A 22,396-nucleotide genomic window follows, 5' to 3' on the forward strand; every position below is an offset into this window, starting at 1 on the left:
GGTTTGTGTGTAATTAATGGAGAAGGCAGTACAGGCCTCCGAAGAAAAATTAAGATAAACTAATCTGTATTGTATTTTTCCATTCTCAGAAAAGAATAGATGGGACCTGGTTCTGTGCCTAAAGCCAGACAGAAGACAACAGTGGGCACACTGAAATGTCTGAAGTCATGTCAGATTCAAGGTTCCACCACTAATACTTTCTTTTATCCAGTTCAGATTTAGATTTAGAGGAATAAGTACCTCATTGAATGAAAAGAGTAGTGGCCTTTGGGAAAGCCTGGATGTGATTTGATTGTGGCAGATGAACTCACAGTTGTGTATTTTCAGAAGAGCCATGTAGCCAGGAACTATAAGGACATGCTTGAAGAGCTTTGCAATGTGAGGAGGATTTTTTTTTTCTTATTTTGGGTCACTTTGAAAGAAAGGATGCTTTAGTCTTGTAATGGGAGAGAAGAGAGAGCAAGGCTGATAGTGCCTGTGGCCATTTTTTTTCCAAGAAGCGTGCTTCCACTCAGTTAGTGGAAACAAACTCTGAGTGGGAAACATGTTAGCTCTGTGCTAAGCCTAAGCTTATACATCTATCGCCTTACAGACATTATTAGTGAGGGGTCTTTGCATCCAAATTGTGGCTATGCAGCTCACGGCTTTCTGCGGATGTACTCGCATTCACCTCAAACAGCAGGCAGGGCACACCATTTGTACACATCCTCCTTAGCCCAATGAAAAAGGTCACTCCTGGAAGGATGAGTTATGGGTTCTGGTCACTATAAAAATAAGTTTGTGCTTGTTCCTAGAGATTCTAGGTGGCTTGCTAAGCCAACTGATGCATGAGAATGCAGCCCGAACTGCTCTTTGAGACATTGGGCTCAGTGTATCCTTGCCTTTCATTTTCAAGTCATGACAACCTTAATGAAACCAGAGCTTAAAATATGATTTTTCAGATGAAAAGCACAAAGGCAGGTGTATAGGTTTAGCTGTCAAGCATAGTTATAGATTTATGAAGACCCATGACATCATATTTAGTGGAACTATGCTAGACCGCAAAGGGCAGAAAAGCTTATTCAAATAGAAAATCATTCTAAAAAGCATTGTAAGCTTTTTAAAGTAATGAGAGAGTCAAGTTTTTGAAGTGGAACCATAACCTTTTATGGATATTCCATGGCTACTCCTTAAACTTGTCTTGTAAAGTCTAGCATTGCACTGACAGCAATGAGAAGAACTCTCCTACTGCTTCTAGACCTTGTTACTGGTGCTCCTGAGTTAGATAATATAGACCTCTCTGTATGTTTCTTTTAGAAGAAGATACAAGTAGCCTTTCTCCATTTTGTTCACAAATAATGTACCACATCCTGTTTAACAGAACACAATCGGAAATAGCATACAGGCCACTTTCTTGTTCAGAAATCCAAGCTTTCTTTTAAAGATTGTAGGATCCAGGCAGGATCTTTTCTTTTCATTTTCGCTTAACTTCTTAGTCTCTTGGCTTTCTTTTTTTTTTTTCCTTTGAGGCAAATAACTAGCTGCAGCCAAATGGGCACCGGACCCTGCATTCTCAGCAGGTTTTCAGGAAAAAAACACATTGTATTGTTTCATTTGCCATCCATGAGCTTTCTCAGTCCACTGTTTTAAACCTCTCATCAATCAAAATAGTATTTATTTAAAGTAAATATGTGGTAAATATATTAAATAAAGTGGTAAATTAAATACAAAGTGTATTTATACCTTACTAAAAGTATTTAGTCCAAAAGAGCACGCTCATCAGATCTAATAGCCACAGATGACAGATACAATCACAGACAAGTATAAGCTTTATCCAGCACAGACCATATGTTGCTGGACAACTTTTCTAGCTGCTCCACTGAGTTTTATTGGCATTATCTACTGATGGCTCAGTTCCTCATCTGTTGCTTGGTATTTTGATCCCCAGCTAGTTCTCCAAAAATGCCATGGGGGTTTTGCTGGACTACTTATGTGGCCACCAAGCTGCCTGCATGGAAACAGCCAACTGTCAGCAGAACAATGCTGCACAAACTGAGAGTTGTACTTGATCAATGTCTTTGAGTTTTTCAGTTTGTCAGAAACTGGAGTAGACCTGAGCTAATTCTCATATAAAGCAACAGTGAATTAGCTGCAGTTATGACCTCAAAAGACAAAAAATTATGGTAGAAAATCTGGTATTGCCCTCTGAAACGACCATTATTACACAGAACGCAGTCACATCTCTTTGCCAATCTGCTGGTAGCAGAAAACCAACAACAAAGATCTTAAAGATTAATGGAAGATATTACTCAAACAAGCATTTAGGTAGCTTACACAAAACTAAGTGCACCACTTGCCAAAACAGAGAAGGGCATTTAAACAGCTATGATTGTCTGCCTTCATTACTGCATACTCTTCACTGCATATTTTCCTCCTAGCCCAAAGTCTCCATCTCTTTATTTTGAAAATAAAAGCTGAATCTCTATGAGTAGGGAACAGAAGGATTCTGTTTTCAAGTCACCCTTTTATGAACACACTTGGGAAGCAGATAAAAAGATTCCCCAAAGTATATGTCTTCAAATATTTTTGTCCCATCAGGGTAGAAGAAAATGAATGGAAATAAGAAAAATAAAATACTGATCAGTCTGTTGGGAAAAAAAAAAAAAAAAAAAAGAGAAAAACACACTATTTAGATGAGCATTTCATTGAATTATACTGGAAATGCTAAAGGAGACTGTTGTGCCTAAAAATTTTCATAGATATATTCAGATTCTGTAGTGTTGACAAAACAGTGTTGAAAACTTAGAATGTGCAGGTTTTGAAATCCAAAACCAGAATATTTTGATTTTCCAGTGCAGACAACTGAGTCTGAATTAAAACACTTGCATGCTGTGCTTAGATTCAAAAAGTGATAGAAACAGTGGGTGGCTGGCTCAGAGGATTTGGCATGGATATATTACAAAACTAGTCAGCAGTCACAACCTCTTGTACTGGCAAATATGACAGTTTATTTCAACTTGGACATTGTTTCTGCATTGATCTTTTGTGCTCTGGTCTAGAAATAAAGGATGCTGAAAATTGTGGGGTTTGTTTTTTGGACAGTGTTGGCAGTTTATATTTGTCTATTTTACATACTTTTGGAGGGACATTATAAAACAAAGGAAAATCCTTCAGATTTAAGGACTTTATATCAATATATTTATAGCACTTTATATCAATACGTCCACCCAAGTCCTGTATGTTCATAAATAAAACTAAAACTTAAAGCTAAACCTAGCCATCACATCTGAGTGCACTCTGAAGGCTTTCTTTGGCTCTGCAGAATCTCAGAGAGCTGTAGTAGTTAAACTTGTGCTGGACAGACTAGGTTTGGAAGGCAGCCTTCTCCACTTCACCCTACTGGTGGTATTTCTAACTCAGCCTCCATATTATTCTTTATTTATTTATTTTTTTCATAAACATGTAATGCAGTAGCATGCAATACTTAATGTGGAAGTAACGACAACATTATTTGAGTACACATTCATTTCTTTAAAAATTTACTCAATAGTCATGGTTTCTTTACCTCTTATATCTTTCCACACTGTTGTTACCAATGTGACCTCACAAGGTGAGGAAGAAGCAGCACACTGGACCTCCCTGAAGTTACAGGTATTTCAATCAACTGTGCTGACATGGGACTCTTTCTGAACTTTGCAGATAAACCCACTGCATTCTTAAAAATGCAAACATCTATCCAGCTGAATAATCAGAAAAAAAAAAAAAAAAAAAAAAAGGTCTTCAAAGGTCTTCTTTTCTGCAAAGGAGTTTGGAGAACATCAGTTAAGAAAGCACATTTTAATGACTTTTTTTTTCTTCACATTATTCAGTCCTGTATCATCATCGTGTGTGATAGAATGTGCTAATAACACTTAGTTGGATAAATTTGCACTGTAGGAATGAAAGAGAAAAATCCATTTCTCCAGACACAGAAGAACCAGATGTCCTGCCTCTATAGCAAACATGGCAAGTCTCTTCATTTGCCAGCCTCTGTGTTTCTCAGGAGACACTGAGAGAAAAGCTGAAAACCAGCATGAAAGGAGATTATAAGCTCATGCAGAGGAGTTGGGGAAGTGGATTCTCAGGGACCCTGTTCCCCAGAGAGTGTTGCTCAGTTGCCCCTCATGCACCACAGACTTTCTCGTAGGCATCTTACCAGCCTCAGTGCTGGGGTGGTGCCAGTAACAGGGGCAGGCAGAGGCAGGCAACAATGGGGAAGGTAGGCACTTGTGAACATGCAGTATCAAGAAATGGTTGACAAGAGGACATCTTTGCAACTTGAAATTTCTAACACAGAAATTCCCTGGCAGGATGTGATTGAGAGAGCTACCATGAAATATGCTAATAGTAACATTTTTAACAACAACAGCAACAACAACAACAACAATAACAATAATAATAATAATTTGAAGAGAGCTTTACGTAGAAAGGAAGGAAGGCTTCTTTCCTTTCTGTTAGTCATGATATATACGTCCCCAACTGGTAAAGTGCTCCCATGAGAATATAGAGAAAGGGAATGCCAAGGAGCTGGAGGTGCAGCAGCACTAGCAGTGATGTGGTGTGCAGGTACCCTAGTAAGAACTGAGGGATGGAGGGACAGGGCAAGACCCATAGGTGGATGAACCAAAGAAGGCAGCAGTCCCTGATCTTGGCCAGGGGGTCAAGGAGAACTATTCATGGAAAAGATGGCATGCTGTAATTACTGGATAGGAATCCTAGCCACCTATTTTTCAGACTGCTCCGTGCATTTCAGGGACTTGAAGTGATATAATGACTGCAGCTGTGCAGTTGTTCAGAATGGCCAGGCACAGAGTGGCAAACCTGTCCTCGTGTGACAGATGTAGTAGTGCTGAAAGTATATAATTGGTAAAGAGAATTTCAATTAATCAGCTATTTTTATGCAGTAATCACAGAATGACGGAATTGTAGGGGTTGGAAGGGACCTCGAAAGACCATTGTGTCCACCCCCCCGCCAAAGCAGGTTCCTTAGAGCAGGCTGCCCAGGTAGGCATCCAGACGGGCCTTGAATACCTCCAGAGAAGGAGACTCCACAACCTCCCTGGGCAGCCTGTTCCAGTGCTCCGTCACCCTCACCGTGAAGAAGTTCTTTCTCATGTTGGCGCAGAACTTCCTGTGCTCTATCTTGTGGCCATTACCCCTTGTCCTATCCCCACAAACCACTGAAAAGAGGTTGGCCAAATCCCTCTGTCTCCCACACTTCAGGTATTTATACACATTGATGAGATCCCCTCTCAGTCTTTTCTCCAGGCTGAACAGACCCAGGTCTCTCAGCCTTTCCTCATAGGGAAGATGCTCCAGGCCCCGTATCATCTTTGTGGCCCTCGGCTGGACTCTTTCCAGGAGATCCCTGTCTTTTTTGTACTGGGGAGCCCAGAACTGGACACAGTACTCCAGGTGAGGCCTGACCAGGGCAGAGTAGATGGGGAGGATCACCTCCCTTGACCTGCTGGCCATGCTTCTTTTAATGCACGCCAGGATCCCATTAGCCTTCTTGTCCACCAGGGCACACTGCTGGCTCATGGTCAACCTGTCGTCTACCAGGACCCCCAGGTCCTTCTCCACAGAGCTCCTCTCCAGCAAGACTGTTCCAGCAGGAGTGTTCTCCTCTCCAGCAGTAATGTTCCCACAGATTCCAGAAGAAAGGTCAAAGCCTGAATACCATGTGGCTTTTTCTGCTGGAAATCTTCACCACTGTCAAAAACATCTGTAACTTAGGTAAAATGAAAACAAAAAAAAATGGAATTTCTCATAACTAGATATATAATTCATCTTAAAACAAACTGTAATCTGTTGTCCAGTGTTGCTTTTGAAGTCACTGAGTAGAATAAAAATTGAGGTTGCACTGCACAGCAGAAAAAAATATGTTTCAAGTTGGTAATTATCTCAACAAGCATTTGTCTGATTGCTTAGGTTTTCACCTTATTGTTTTCCCTTGGTAGCACCAGCAGTGTAACATCTAGGTCATTTGTAAAATAGTTCAACCTTCATCCAGTTTGCCTGATAAAAACAGTTAACACTTAAACGTGTTTGAAGGAGAAAAATGAAGCATGCAGCTCTTCACATTCATGCTGATTCTGTTAACATTTTCCAGAATAGCTAAAATTCTGCCAATAATACTTCACCTAGCTTCAAAATTGATACCTAGCAGTCCTGTCTAGCATGGTACTGTTTTTTTTTTGTTGGTTGGTGGCTGTTTTTTGTTTCTTTGTTTGTTTTTGGTTGGTTGGTTTGGTTTGGTTTGGTTTGGTTTGGTTGTGGTTTTTTTGCTAGTAATCAAGAAGGTGAAGGGACTGGAGCACCTCTCCTGTGAGGAGAGGCTGAGTGAGCTGGGACTGTTCAGCCTGGATGAGAGGAGGATCAGTGGGGGTCACGTTAATGTCTACAGATACCTGAAGGGAGGCTGCAAAGGTGGTGGAGCCAGGCTCTTTTCAGTGGTGCCCAGTGCCAGGACAAGAGGCAGTGGGCACAAACTGGAACACAGGAGGTGCTGTCTGAACACCAGGAAGCACTTCACTGTGTGGGCGACTGAGCACTGGCACAGGTTGCCCAGAGAGCGTGTGGAGTCTCCTCCATGGAGATTTTCAAAAGCCACTTGGTCAAAAGCGTGTCCTGGGCACTGGGTGTCCCTGCTTGAGCAGGGTGTTAGACCAGATGGCCTCCAGAGACCATCCTTTCCACCTCAACCAGTCTGTGGTTCTATGATAATTTTCATAAAAGAATCCAACCAACACCAGACCTTTATATGTATTAGTGATGTCAATTGTATTTTGGTTACTTCTTTATTAATATCATTTTGGCAGATCCAAAAAGATACTTAGATACCTAAACTGACTTATTCACCTAAACTCCCAAAGCAAGATCTTATCTCAACTATATTTGGTTCCTTAATGTGTGACCTGGATACCCATTCATCAACAATCAATCACCTCCACGGATCAAATCGGCTTAAACACCTAGCTCAGCTTGAGATGAGTCACTCATTAAAGTGTCTGTTTCTTCCCATCAAGAGCTCCAGATGGCTAGTTTTGGCTTAAAAATCAAGCCTTTGGATGCCTAAGTTAGGCTAAATGAATCTTATTCAGGGAGCTGAAATCAGCTATCCTGTAACCATCTTTTCAGATTTGTCCCTTTGTATCAGGTCCAGCAAGTCAAAAAAAGGCTTAGGGTTGAACACAGTCTGGTGAAGTGTAATTGTATCCTCAGAGAACTTGAGACAATCTTTCTTTGCACACTTTTGATGAAAAAAAAAAAAAAAAAAAGCCCATTCAGGTGGAAAATGTAGCAAAAGAAGCTAAATTTGTTAGGAGCCAAAGCTTCTGTGGTACACATATTCCCAATTTAGGATTTATATTTTATTTTAACTGCTTGCCAATTTAGAAGAGAAAGGAAGAAGGGAAGAGAAATGTGGCTTTTTCAGCATTTAATATCAGTCAGAACATTTGAGGATGCTCATACAACAATAAAAACAATCTCATTTTTTGTCTCAAAGCTATGGAGAAAGTCTGTCATAAACAGGGCTGCTGTTCAATTTTATTTTACATTCATTTGTACTGGTATTGAAAATGAGCAACAAGGGAGACCACAGGTGCTAAAGCACTAAAGAACTGGAAAACAAATGCAGTGCTTCATTTTCAGCCAGAGGCAGGTTACGGTGTATCCTGGGAAAATGCTTTTAATAGAAGGAAATTTTGTGGTAAACTGATGGTGACATTAAGCAGAAATGACTGTAATTGATTAATGTAATCTGCATATTTCATGATTATCTGAGATATGGCTACCGTATAATGAAAGTTTTGTGACACTCAAAGCCTGTGCACAAGGTTATGTCTTATAGCATAAATCTGAGAGCATAAAGGGGTTTGGAGGAGTGCTTTAAATTGCCAAGGATGATCTGGCTGATAAAACTTAAGTACAAAATGAATATTAATTTTTAGTGCCATAAAATTAGCTGAGTCTTTGAAGATTGCTGCTACTTAACCTTTTCTGGAGTAGAGTGAACTGCTTTAAACAGAATTTCACAATTATGTTACTGTTACAATTTTATGTTTGTTTGAAGTGTTTATGGTGGACCATTCTGATTTGGACCCAGTAAGAGTGCTCTTGAGAAGGTAGTAGGAACAGTGCTCTGGGAGTTTAAAGGAGAGATGCCATGTCTGTACTTAATCACTGGCATTTTGGCCAGGCCAGTTCAGTACCAGTGACCCCCTCAGTCATGGGTAAACTCCTCTCAAGTGTATGCACATTTGATGTTTCTTTTGGAGACCTAAGGAATAACATAACACAATGTTGGACTTCCCAGAGGAAAGCCTTTGTCACCCACCAGGGTACTTTCTATTCCTTTCTCTGCCTTTCAGTCCAAAAACTGATACCAGACAGTATTTGCAGCCAGTATCATGAATGTATCCTGAACAGAACAAATGAATAGCTGTGAAATGGCATTTCTCCAAAGGAAATTGAGCTCACACAGCTTTTAGTACAGCTTCTGCAGGCTGTCACTCAGGACTTTCTGCTCAGTGCAGTCTCCTCTCATTACTGGTTTGTGAAAGGAATGATGAAAGTCAAGATACTGCTTTTTTTTTTTTTTTTTTTTTTTGAGTACCTTGCCAAAGGGGTCACTTTGCCTTCCAGTGAGGATGCAACAGCCTTGATCTTAACTTTGTTGGTTGTGCACCAATGGGCAGCTCAGCATCACAATGCTGCTCTGTCAGTCACTCTCCTCAGAGGTACAAAGAGAGAAAATGCAATGAGAAAAAGCTCATGGTTTGAGGTAAGGACGGGGAGATCACTCACCAGTTAGTCATAGGCAAAACTAAACATAGGGAGATTAATGTAATTTGCTGCCTGTTGCTAGCAGACTACAGCAGTGAGAAACTAAAAGCAAACTGAAAACACCTTCCTCCCCATCCACCCTCTCCTACCTCCTCCTCCCAAGTGGCACTGGGGAATGGGGAATGGGGGTTCTTATGTCAGTCCCTGATGCCTCGCCTCCACCACTCCTTCACGGTCACTCCCTGCCCCTGCTCCACGCGGGGTCCCTCCCACGGGATGCCGTCCTTCCCAAACTGAGCCTGCGGGGGCTGCCCACAGGCAGCAGCTCTTCAAGAACTGCTCCCACATGGCTCCGTACCACGGGGTCCATCCCCCAGGAGCAAACTGCTCCAGCACGGGTCCCCCACGGGCGGCAGCTCCCCCCAGACCCCCTGCTCCTGCGTGGGCTCCTCTCCACGGGCTGCAGCTCCGGCCCGGGGCCTGCTCCTGCGGGGGCTCTCCATGGGCCGCAGCCTCCTCCAGGCCACATCCACCTGCTCCACCGGGGGCTCCTGCACAGGCTGCAGCGTGGAGATCTGCTCCGTGTGGGACCCATGGGCTGCAGGGGGACAGCCTGCTCCACCAGGAGCCTCTCCACAGGCCACAGGGGAACTTCTGCTGCGTGCCTGGAGCACCTTCTGCCCTCCTGCTGCACTGACCTTGGGGTCTGCAGGGCTGGTTCTTACTCCTCATTCTCCCAGCTGCTGTTGTGCAGCAGGTTTCTTTCCCTTTCTTCAATCTGCTCTCCCAGAGGCACAAACAACATCACTTATTGGCTCAGCTCTGGACAGCAGTGGGTCCCTTTGGAGCCGTCTGGAGCTGGCTCTGATCTGACATGGGGCAGCTGCTGGGCTCTGCTCACAGAGGCCACCCCCGCAGCCCCCCCTACCCACCCTACTACCCAAATCTTGCCACATAAAATAATACATTAGGTAAATAATGAATTCCAAAAATTTGCAGTGAAGAATACTGGAGTTCCTGTTGCAGTCACAGACTGTGACCCCACCCTAACATTACCATCATCTTGTCCCTTGGACAAGTTCTCTTAAAATAACAAATTTGTCAGAAGTAATTCTGACTTCTTTACTGGTTCTCCAAGAGTGTTATATTCTCAAGTCAATCTCTTGTGGTTCAGAGTTCAGGTCAGGTTCAAACTGCATAGCCAAGGAGTTGGATGTTACCTGAATTTTCCATCATCTGAGTACTCTGCACTTTTCATGAAAATGAGCCTTCTAGTGAATTAGTATTAGAATTGCTATAATCACTACTCATTAAAAAATTCAGGGTTTTTAGTCAGACTCATTTACAGCTTATATTGGACTAATATCCTTACGATTTTCCATTATGAGAAGATTAGAAAATGTGTTCTTCCATCTTTACAGAGCAGAATCACCATCATAGCTGAGATGACCAAGAATCTATTTGCAAGCAATTTTATTTGCATTCAGTAACTGTCAGACATAAAATCATGATATACATAATATTACTATAACAGACTCATCTGTTAACTACTTGTGACACTTTTGTGAGAAATCATCCAAGAACTTGTACTGTGACTAAAATTTATCTGTCTAAATTAATGTAATGTGAGTAGTTAGATTTTGGGGATAGTAGAGAAAAAACTAATTTTACCATTGAAATTGGTGTTTGTGTTCTTTGTCATTATGCACCAAGGAAAGAAAAAGCAAGTGAAACCTGCAAAGTCATGTGTAACTATGACATGTGAGACAAAATGTCTTATTTGCATGACATTAAAACTGCAGATCATAAAAAGGATATGCTTGTGAAAAGTGTTTGAGGCACTGGTTGACAGTTCAGGCATTTGATTTATCTGTTATTTGAAGTACTTTTTCAGAAGTTAGCATGTTTTTGGAGTAATTTCAGATATTGAAACATTTCATTCTGACTTGTTGCCACAATATTTGTCCATTGTTTATGAACTTCCTTTTCCTTCTTCATTCCACAAGGTTCTGTTTCCCTCCACCAATGTGAGTACGCAGCACCAATGTGCTTTCAGCATCTTTACATGATAATCAAGAGGTATAGAAAATAGTTGTCTATTTCTATACTTGGTGGTAGGATCCTCAAATCCTTTTCCTACTTTCTATTTCCAAAATTTTGGTTTATCAAGGGGCAGAAGTTCGTAAATAATTATTGGCAATCAGCCAAGTTGCAAAAAAATAAACTTTCTAATACAGTTTATCAGCCAGGCCTTCAAACAGCTGGGAACCTGTTCCCCTACCTAGGCTACTATTGCAACCAGGGAGAGGTCCCTTCCCTTGTGCCTTTCACCCCTACATAAATACTGTATGTCAACAAAAGCACCATACATATCAGAAAGTTTATGCTGCACCCACCACACACACACGCGCACACACACACACACACACACAAAAGCCACAAAGTTTCTATGTACACAGTAAAAAACAGGGACTCCATCTTTCCAAGTGTTTAAGGAAGGATCTTCCCTGCATCACAGTACTGTTATATTCACAGTACAGAGTGTTAACCTGTAAGCTTGCTCAACAGTGGGAACTCACTAGAAAAAGCTTTGAACAGGTAGCAAGGATGATCAGTTCTTGTACAGGCTTCCCAGTTGAGCTTCAAAGGATTGGCCAGAGACTGAACAACACTATCGTTCAAAAAGTCTAGCTTCAGGTGAAGACAGCAAGACATGAGGGACCAAAGGTAGCAGTCACTTCTCTGCATGCCTTGCAACGATTGTGATCCCTGAATTTGCAACTGGAAGTAGCTGTAAATAGCTCTCCTCTGCAATCTCTCAGCTATGATTATAATGAGCAATCAGAGTGGCTGAAGTGTTGCATTGCTTTCTAGATGAAGCACTTGTAATGCTACATTGAGCTCATTTGAATACTAATTAGCATCTTTTAAACAAAATGTGCAGCATAGTGAGAAACATTATTAGAAATTAGTTCCATATTTGACACTGCCTTATGTACATCTATGCTATAGGAGTTCTTTAATAAAAAAGATACACTTAATACATCAGCAAGCAATTACAAAGATTGTAGGACAAAACAGCTTAGAGTTGCAAGTGATTTTATTCTTCAAGTGTACAACACATTACACCCAGCTAGATGCATCCATATTTCCAAATGAGACAGAATAACAGTGTCATAATCCTGTTTGCTGTTTCATTTCTTTTCCTTTCTTAAACTACCTAGTAGAGGATGTCTTTTTAATTGCTATTTGACATTGAACCAATTCTTTCTGGAAAACAGTCTGTAATGTCTCCAAGATCTTTCTTGAGAAATAACATATCTAAAGTCTTTTATAGAGTGCACAGTTAGAGCTGTTTTTTAGCACTGGAGAATCTTTATTACTGTTCAACTCATTTTCTAGATTACTTATGAATAGTTTAACAGAACATGTCCCAGAATGGTTCTTGTGGGACTCGTCTAACAACTTCCCTAAAATGAACACCTATCTCCTAACTTTCATACTGCATAACCTGATGAGCACTCCAACTGCTGTCTCATTAACGTAAAGGGCAGCAGCACCACTACTTTATTCAGTTGGAGTGTATTCAGGGCATCCATCTCATTCAGCCCCTCACTGGTTTATGAATCCCAAAGAAGCTTAAGCATGAAATAAGTATGAGATTTCCTTCACCCTAATGAGGCGCTGCTGGTTAGATACTTCTGTATCTGAGGAATATTGCTGTTGACAACACTGGCATCTATAGATCTCAGGGCTAGGAAGCAACTGAAGAGGAATTCAGATGGCCACAATCTGAGGTTTAGGATCAAACTCATGCCTAAATCCTGGGCTTTTAAATTCTTTTGTAGCTGTAAGCTAAATGGGTAGGTTATTCAGTTAGATCAGGAAAGGCTTGGAATATCTATTTATATAGGCACTGACAATATCACCAAAGTAATGCCTTTGTGCTTCAGTGGATTTATTCTGTTATCCTATATTTCAGGAAGCATCCTTCATCAGATATGTGGTTAAGCAGGTAGTTTACCTTTAGGTGTGTAATTAATTCTTTCATCAGCTATTGATTTGAAATATATGAACAAATGAATTCCCCAAGAGAAATTTAAGTTTTCCTCACAGTCATAGGTAAGAGCACACACTAGCTATCTGCTGATTAGCCCCTTGGAAATACAGTAAAAGTTTTTAATTCTGGTTTTACATAAAATAGATTAGGCATAGATTTTTCCCAGCAGAACTTTCTATATGATAGGAATACACTTTCTACTATTTCCTTCATATGACCAAAAAGAAGCTCTTTATAAAGCACTTGATTACTATACAGGCAGAGTTGTATTTCAGTTTGGTAATGTAATATAATGTGTTGCAAGAGACTTAACTGAAAACTTTGAGAACTTCAAAACACTTCTTTTCACATAGGTCCATTACTTAAAGACAGAATGCTTTTTGCACATGTAAAGATATAAATATTTTCACTATATATTCCTTTAAGAAAAAAAAAATGCATTCTAATAGGACCAATAGAAATTATGATAAGTAACAGAAAAGATTAAAAAGAAAAAAAAGGGTATAGATATTTAATTTAAATTATTCTGTTTGAATATGTGAAATGGCAATATATTTTATTTAGACACAGCTTTTGAGAACACAGTCTTTAAGAGCAGTGCTTCACAAAGATCAGGATGAATGTTTCCTGGAAAATAAGAATTGTAGATATTTTAAAACTCTACTATTGTTGTGGATATATAAATCCTTCTGAATTCTTAACATAAATGCAGGTAACCTGCTTTTCAAGATGTCAAGAAGACGATAATTTATCGTAAAATAGCTTGTTGAATTACCTAAAACATCAGAACTTTCTCATGTCTGTAACATTTGTATTACTTTAAGGTGACTATTCACTTTCTCTGTCTCTAAAAATGGAATTAAAATTTTTAAAAAACAAGATAACTTGTCATCATACACAATAAAATAAATAGAGCTAGAAAGATGTAATAGAAGTAATAAAGTGATTTCAGGAAAGTGAGAATGTTAGCAAAGGAAAAGAAAATATGTTTTCTTCAACCAGTGTAAACAAATTATGCCTGCTTTACTCAAAGGATCTTTTTCTTTTGTGCCACAGGCTCATTACTTTATTTTTGACAAATACAATAAGCTTTTAAAGTTCTTACAATGGCATCTGCCATTGCAACATATCTCTAGTCATTTTTGTTGTTGTTGTTGTTTTGTTTTGTTTTAATTATTAAATAACTGTACTTATTTTTTTGAATGTGTCGGCTTGGCACTTGGCTATCACCAGCCTGATGTAGTTGAACAAAATCCTGTATCATAGTGAGACTCCTTCCTTAAGTGATGGTAGAGCTTGGGAACACAGTCTGTGCTCATTAATGTTGGTCATTTTGTGCTGAACCTCAGTCACCAGCAGTAGGTCTAGCAGTCACAACTCACTCTGTAGTAGAGCCCAAACGATATTTTAAACCCTCAGATAGTCATGCATAATGTAGCACTTAAGTTTGCTTCCTTGAACTAGTGAGTGCATCTGAAACCAGTGGGCCACTTCCAGGTGTGTATGTAGGTTGAAAATCAGACATTCGTAGCAGGAAAAAAAAAAAAAAAAAAGATCTTGGGAGCTGGATAAAATCATTTTATAAGTAAAAATGAGATCAAAGAAAAAAAAGTACGACATATATAAAACTAACCATATATAGTGAATTTGGACGGAAAACAGAGTTGCAGAACAATGGAGAAAGAACAATTTATTTAGCATGTTCACTGATCTTAAAATTACCCCCAGTGTTTTCTGAAGAGAGAAGGAAGAAATTATCACCATCAGCGATATGCATCTTGCAGCAAAGGGCTTGAGATGCTGCCAACTCACAGTTTTGCCCCCCAACCTCCACACCTAACTGAACCTGAGGACCTTCAGGAGTAGTGGAAGGTGTGCATAACACCAGAGAATGTGTTAGGCACCAGAAAGTTTGTGTATATGTAATTTTACCTCTATGTAATTTCAGCTGCAAGCATTAGTATGGGACTAGAGTACTAATAATTCTTTGATTAGACTTTTATAAATATATTAAGACAAAAAATAAAAGGTATTTGTTTGCCCACAGTAAGAATGTTATGGGTTGGTAGGAGTTCAGACAGCCTACTTTGTAGCTTGGATGTAACAAATTGGTGATTAGCCTCGCATAAGTAAAAACATGACATTTTGTACTCTCATTAATTAAGACCAAGTCTTTTTCCTGGAGCTGAATCCACCCTGAATGTAGCAGGCCCCTGGTTGTGATCATAACTAGTAAGATGAACGTAAATCTTTGTAGGAAGCATCTTTAGATATGGCAATTGTGCATTTCTTGAGGATCTTCAATTTCCTGCATGGCCTTTTCAAACTTTTTATTCAAATTCATTGGTTGTGTTCATTGAACATCTTGATCTAATTTAATTCAAGCAGCTATTGTCTAATGACCAGGTGATTCTTATATATTTTGTTTCAGCTTTCACTCGGTTTTGTACAAGCATAGGTACATCTGTAGGTTTGTGATCTCTCTCTCTACTAGCAGCTTTCTGACATGTAATTTATAGATATATCATGTCTTGTTGGTCACAGTAGTCACTGGCTGTAGCCTCAGTTTTGGCACATATCACTTTAACGTGCTACCCTTTCTCCTAAACTTTCATTTCCTTTGCACAGAATTTATAATTTTTGTTCATTCACCCCAGGTGTTCAAGCTCTTTCAGTAGTGATACAATGGGCATGTTCACATTCTTCTACTGATTTGTCTTTGTCTTCCTTGTCAACTATCTACCTCTTTGCCATTTGGATGTTGTATTTCATTATGAAATGTCTTGAGAAATGAAGCACTCCTGAATTAAAGAGCCCATTTGCCAAAGGCAGTACCGAATGTACACAAATCTCTGCTCCATTTCACCAGAGTAACTATTAGAGTTTTAATGATGCATCAAGAATAGAAAAATAATTGTTGTCATATGTATCTTCTAAATTTTCCTCTGTTGTAAGCAATCTTCTTTTATATGTACCCATTCAGTTGTGGGAGGTGTGTGGCTGACTGCAGGTGCTGTGATGTAACTGGAGTACACCCACTCTCTTAGCTCTGCTATGTGAGCTCTACTCATGTATGACCATATCCATCATCTTTATTCTTCTTCCTGGAGTGAGAATAACTCCTCTAAAAATAAGAATCAAGGGATGGGTAAGCTCTTAGCTTCACTTTATACTCTGTTTAGGCCTTTCCCTATTCTCAGATTCAATTCTATTCTCAGACTGTTCCTCAGTTTACTTCTCTGTTTCTTCAGTGAACATTATCAGGACCTAGGATCTGAGCACTTTTTAACTCTGAAACAGGCACCACTGAGAAATTGTATCTATTCTGATTTACTTGTTTCTGTAGAGTTCACTTATTACTTCTACTAATATCAGCGATGCAGACACCATGGCTTTTCCATTTATGTGCATATTAAAAATTAATTGGTTTGCATTTGTGAAACTGCATGCTCATTAATTTTCTTCTGTTGCATTGTCCATTGATCTTATGAATAATGCTTCTTTAACAATACTGCTGTGACTATCATCTTTGTCTGTACCCTGCACTACGCTTTTATTTCTAAATTCTTGTCAGATATGAAATCCACTGCAATTCTCTTATTGTTCTTCAAATACCCATTGTTTCTTTTCATTACTGTATTTGGTACAATGTAAGTTCCATGTGTTGTGTTTATGAAATTTATCTCTGCGATCTACACAATTCCTACTTCAGGTTTTTCTTCTAATATTCTTGGATATTCTGGCATTTTGACTTTATCAGAACACTTTTTTTTCATCAGTCTGGATTGCATAATTTTGTTTGCTATGCAAACAAAAAAAAAGTTCAAGTTGTTCTTTCAAATTCCTTCCAGAAGCTTTATTTAAGTATATCATTCTGGGTTCTAGTCCAGTCAGTTCTCTGTCAGGTTCAGGACACATTCTTTTAAAAATTGTAAGGCTGCTTTCTCATGAAGAGATAATTCATCATTTTTCTTGGCCTTTATGTTGATTACCACTCATACACTTCACTTTTGTAGAGGTCAGTACTCCTCTAATTTCTGCTATGGAGTTTTATAATTCATTCTCCCTGCTTGGGTCAACATGAACTTATAAAACACAGCAGGTGTTTCAAAATATGTTAGCTTTTATGGGGGAGTGAGTTATGGAGCCATGCGTCAGGCTAAGGGGAGGTGGACTACAGCACATGACAGACACACTGTGAGACAATAGAAGAGGACAAAGGAAGTCTGAAGTGCAAAGTGTGAAAGGAACTGGTTTTGGACATGGAATATAATGCCATTAATTTGGAGAGACGAAGGGAGTTGGCACACAGATGAAGATCAGGACTAGGCGGTAATTGGTCACTGGAGGGTGCTGTGCTGAACCAAAGTGGAGTTAAATATCACCACCCCATCGTAAACAAGAAACAAGACTGGTACAGTCTAAGGCATCATGTTGGGAAGTCCTGTGTTTGTTTGCTGCCACAGGAGCAGGACAAGACAAACTAACTTTTCTGACCAGACTGAATGAGCTGAGCCATCTTCTGCTGTCAGGAGGGTGAAAAAAGCAAAAGGGGGTGCTTGCCCCGTCCAGCAAGGGAGCACCCAAATGGGTCAGTTGAGTATCCTGTTACCACCATGTTGGTGTCCCTTCCAGACCTGACAGTTTCAGCAGCTGATCGCTGCTTTGTAACACCCTGGTCTGGAAATCATTTTGTTTCTCTGGTGTCAAGTTCTCCCCTAGCTAAGAAGCTGTGCTGACAGACCTTGCATGCAAATTCATTTTGAGCTTGTTTACATCTGGACACCTTAGTGCCTGTAAAAAAAAAAACAACACATAGCTGCACCCAACACTGTAAACATATTGTAGATTTTCCCTTTTGTGCAGCTTCACACATCTCTTTTACTGCTATCGTTTGTGTCCTCGTGATGAAGATCACATGCAGGCTGAAGCTGAAGCTTAGAATGAATAGCTCTGAATATAGCACTTGAATCCTTCTGTGAAAATGTGAGTTAATTTAGAACTGGGTTCCTTTCTATAGAAAACAGCTTTGCAAAGTGAGCAGGAGTGTGGTGTTCAACCTGTGCCTTTGCACCCAGTCACTTGTGAATAGTCACTTTACAGTATCATTTTACATCCCACGAAGTCATGGCAACCACAGGCTCTCCAGGCATCCCACTTGATAGGGTTGCAAACTCCAAACTGGAGATATGCTTTGAGGTTCTGGGAGGTATTTTGTTCAGTTCAGAGTTTGCAGATGCCTGTGTGCATATTCAAGTAGATATATAGTTACCTCTTTACATTGTACAGTGTGAAATATTCAGAATGGACAGATTCTGTAATTGGGAAGGGAAATCTTACCTCCTGTGTCTTCAAGAGAGTTTGAACAAAGACAAAGCTTTCCGACCCTCTTCTGCAATTACTGGTGGAAAATTCACCATTTTTCATTAATATTTTGAAACCAGCATATGCAAGTTTTCATAGTTTGTAAATGACTGGACAGACTTAGTAAAATTATTCTTTGTCTGTCTTGGCTGAGCTTTATGATAATCTCATTCACTTTTGCATTGCATAACAGAGAACTCTTCTGTTTAGCTAGGAGTTCTCCTAATCTTAGTTCTTACCAGTATCACCTTGGGTGTTCATTCATTAGTATGAGGTGCAGTTTAGAGGAGAACAACCTGATCATCCCCACTTACTGGTGGGGATAGTTACACCGTGTAGATATCACAGTGTGTGAATTGGATTCCTCTTCTGTGTGAAGGTAAACCAAAGGTGGGCTTCAGGTAAGCTCTCTGACTTCTAGTGGAAACTCGATTCGTGCAGCCAGCTTACAGCTAGCAGGAAGCAAAATCCTCTGAGGTGCTAGATAATATGTAGTGCTGTAAAGATAGATATAAGTAGTGTGGACTGACCATTTTGCTGTGTGGTTGGGTTGTGATACTTGCTAATTGAAGACCTACAAAGGCGTCATCCAACTTCATGTGCTCCTGTGATAGGAGAGTCTGTTTAGCTGTGGTACACTTAGAAATCTGTATTACCTGCCAGTAGATATAACTTTCCATATCAGGCAAGTGTCTACTCAACAGTGTGAGTTATGTCTGTTGTTTTGGTTGTTAGATGCCTTTTACTTGATGAATGATTCAATGTAAGGCTATGCTCAGTCCTAAAATACTTAGTCATATTCCCTGGTTTGGGGAAGCAAAGCTTGGAACAGTGCTTACATGGTCTATGAGTTCTTACTCTTCAGTATTTTTCCTGCAGTGATTTAATAGCTTCTCTCCTCTTAATGACACACACAGAGTTGCACTAAAAGAAGCATTTTCTGATGTATCACCCTTGTAGGAAGAAGTACCATGTGAAAATTCAGTCTTTAACTCCAAGCATGCCATTTAAAAACCATCATTAGATATCTTCAGAAAGAAGTGCTGAGGATCTTGCTGTCCTAGCCTGCTCTTGCTAACACCTACAGAAATGATTGCTGAGCAGTAACAGAAAACATGTATAGAACCTAGGGAAAAGGTTATAAAATGATGTGTTTTAAGAATTTCTGAGGTTATTGAGATAAGAAAAATGTCATTACCACTATTATTACCATACAAGCATATACATAATTTGCTGTGAGACAGGTCTATGTTATAAAATCATGTTAATGATGTCTTAGCTGCAAAAATCCTTATCAAAATAATGAGGCAAATATTATTTTTGCCTTTTTCTACATATGAAAAAAAAAAGAAAGATATAATTTATAATTTTTATGAAATTTGTTGGTAGCTTACTCCTAGAAGAAAATTTGGGGAATTTTCTGGTGTTGCTTTTATGAGACCTAAAAAAGTGATATGAAAGAACCTTTGAGCATTTACCAGGATATTGCTTTATAAACATAAAAACTTAAAAACTTAATTCTGTTGAAAGACTTCATGTCAAATTATTACAGAAGTTGCAATCAAATAGGCAAAAGGCATTGTAACGTCTCATGATAGACAGTTATATTATGCTCTGGTTCTTGCGGATGTTCCAATGAGATTTCAGTGGTAAAGCTGTAATGTCAAAGATATTTGATCTGTAGTAAGAAAAAAATCTTATACTGTCTGTACTGTTTATCACTTTTAAACTTAAAACAGTTATTTGTATTTTCAACATTTAAAATAAAATTATGGATTACATTTACTGAGTTATGATTTTATCCTAAGTTATCATGCAAAATTTACACTTATGGGGCCAGATCTAGGGTTCTGGAGCTAAAGGATGTAACTGTTTTGTATTCAGTGAAAACTCAAAGGGCTTTGGGCTGGATCTTCTACTGTAGACAAAACAACTATGCTACAGTAGAATATTGTTTGAAGCATAGCACCGTGCAAGTATTTTTCATGTGAAGCAATGGTATAAATTAGGTAACACCCAAATAAATGAAATTAATGCATAATTAAGTAAGTAACAACTGTCATATATTGTTACAGTTTTTATATCTTAGAAATCTTAATGCTGAAATAGAATTATTTTAGTATATACTAAGAAGCTATAACTTCTTGACCATTTTTAAGCAAATTAGTATACTTGTTTTCTGTGGTTATGTTTTCTATCTATAAAATTAGGATATGCATACATACTTTACTCAAATTTACATTTCTAAAAATACTTTTGAAGACTGAGCTTTGAACTGAACACATCTTCAGCATCTCTTATTGCTGTCTTGTATAATTATTGTGTTTTGTTGTCAGAGACAACAGCATTGACATGATCACTATTTTATATCTTTGCTTTTTATGTGTGGGTAACTACTATGAATGTACATTACAGTTTACATTCAGAATCTCAAAGTCTTATGCAAAAAAGTGGGTTGAAGTTTCAGATCATTGCTCTGACATAAGATTATTAGGCTCATTTTATAGATGGAAAACTGGGACCAAAAGACTGTCAAGATAAACCTAGGTGAGGTAAATCACCATCTTAGCCAGTGTACACAAGATTGCATAGGTACTGTGTGTCAGAAATGGGACTGAAACTCAAACCTCATGTCTCAGGTAGAAAAACTAGAACATTGTGTTACCTTTAGCAATACTGAAATGCACAATCTACAGATATTCTTTAAATAAATGGAATACTTTAATGAGCTACAGAATTTGTTAAAATGTTCCAGAATGGTTAACTGGATCTTTATTTCATGTGAACAGCCCAAATTCAAACAGATTAATTCAGCTTTTGCCTTGTGGAAGTAATATTTCAGTACTCAGTGCTGGAGTACTTAGCATTTTTTCACTGCACTGATTAAAATCTGTTGTAGATGATAATTATGCTCGTTTTATCATTCAAACACTCAAAAATGATTTTTAAATCTTTAAGTGGCTTGTAGTAGGCTTTTATTTCTCAAAGGGTTTAAAGTCTACTTGTATTATGTCCTTTTGTCATGTTCTCTGTAGATGCTAAATCAGTAGATTCCCAGTTTTAAAAAACAACAACACTCTTTTTCGTAGGAGGAAGAACTGAGGAAAAGTGGAGAAGCCAAATATGCACACTTGAGTGACGAGCTTCATGTATTAATTGAAGTGTTTGCTCCACCTGGGGAAGCATATTCTCGTATGAGTCATGCCTTGGAAGAAATAAAAAAATTCCTCGTTCCAGTAAGTGGCTTATAGCATTCTTCTGTGACTGTCTATGGCTTTGCTGCATTGAATTTGTGTCTTTAAGTTCCTTCAGCTCAAGGGAAAAAAAAAAAAAGGTCTGTTGAAGATTGATCTTAGGAAGATGCCAAACAGGCCATTAATCGTCATAGTTGGCCCCCTGCCCCCTGCCCTCTATGTGTTTTACTTTTTATTTACCTTTTTTTTTTTTTTTAAGGAAGAGTAGGTTATTTTTTTCTGGTTGCAGTCATTAGCATGCAAGTACACGTTTAAGATTTTTGAATATTTAAATCTGTAAAAGTATTTTAGCATAGGTAATGATTTATCTAAAGAAGTCAATGAATTTTGTCTGGAGAAAACAGCATGAGCAAAACATTCCTCAGATTTTACGCTGATGTTTCTGCTCAGACAGCTAGTCTTAACTCAGACCACAATTTAGCAATGCTTCATCAGCTAGGAAAGCACAGAAGCGTCCTCTACAGCTGAGTACCTTTTCAGTTCTATTTAGACTCAATACATCAACTTCTAAAGTATTTACCTTTTGATTTTCCTTCAAACTCTCTGAAAATGATTTTCTCCAGTTTTCTACAGCATTCCATGATATTATTGTGCTTAAAATTTGTCCTAGAATTTAAGTAAATGTTATTTTGTGTAGTAGAGTTACAGAAGTTATTGTCTACAGTCTATCCTGAGACTATTAAGCACTCTAAATGTATTCAGAACTTGCATTCCTTCAAAAATACATTGGGAGCTTATTTCTATTTGAAGTAAACCAATGAAGTTAATAAATGTTCATATGTTTTCATAATAACAGAGGGATTTTTATCACGTCATCACATACCAAGATCAGAGGTGTTCATATTAGGCATACATCTGTTTGCATGACAGAAATTAGACATTTTATTCAGTGAGGAGTTCTTAGCAGGAA

At 38.8% G+C, this 22,396-nt stretch overlaps 1 protein-coding gene across 7 annotated transcripts in view; it reads left to right on the forward strand.

Moving 5' to 3' along the window:
* Positions 1-22,396, forward strand: part of KHDRBS2 (KH RNA binding domain containing, signal transduction associated 2) — a 378,776-nt gene that overhangs the window by 151,627 nt on the left and 204,753 nt on the right. For all 7 annotated transcript variants that reach the window (XM_080584879.1, XM_080584878.1, XM_080584882.1 and 4 more), the window contains exon 4: positions 21,322-21,468. In XM_080584879.1, the coding sequence (XP_080441005.1) occupies positions 21,322-21,468 (147 nt within the window). The remainder of the gene's footprint in view (positions 1-21,321; positions 21,469-22,396) is intronic.

Source organism: Anser brachyrhynchus, assembly GCF_964034855.1.
Source record: "Anser brachyrhynchus genome assembly, chromosome: 3".
Lineage (NCBI taxonomy): Eukaryota > Metazoa > Chordata > Aves > Anseriformes > Anatidae > Anser > Anser brachyrhynchus.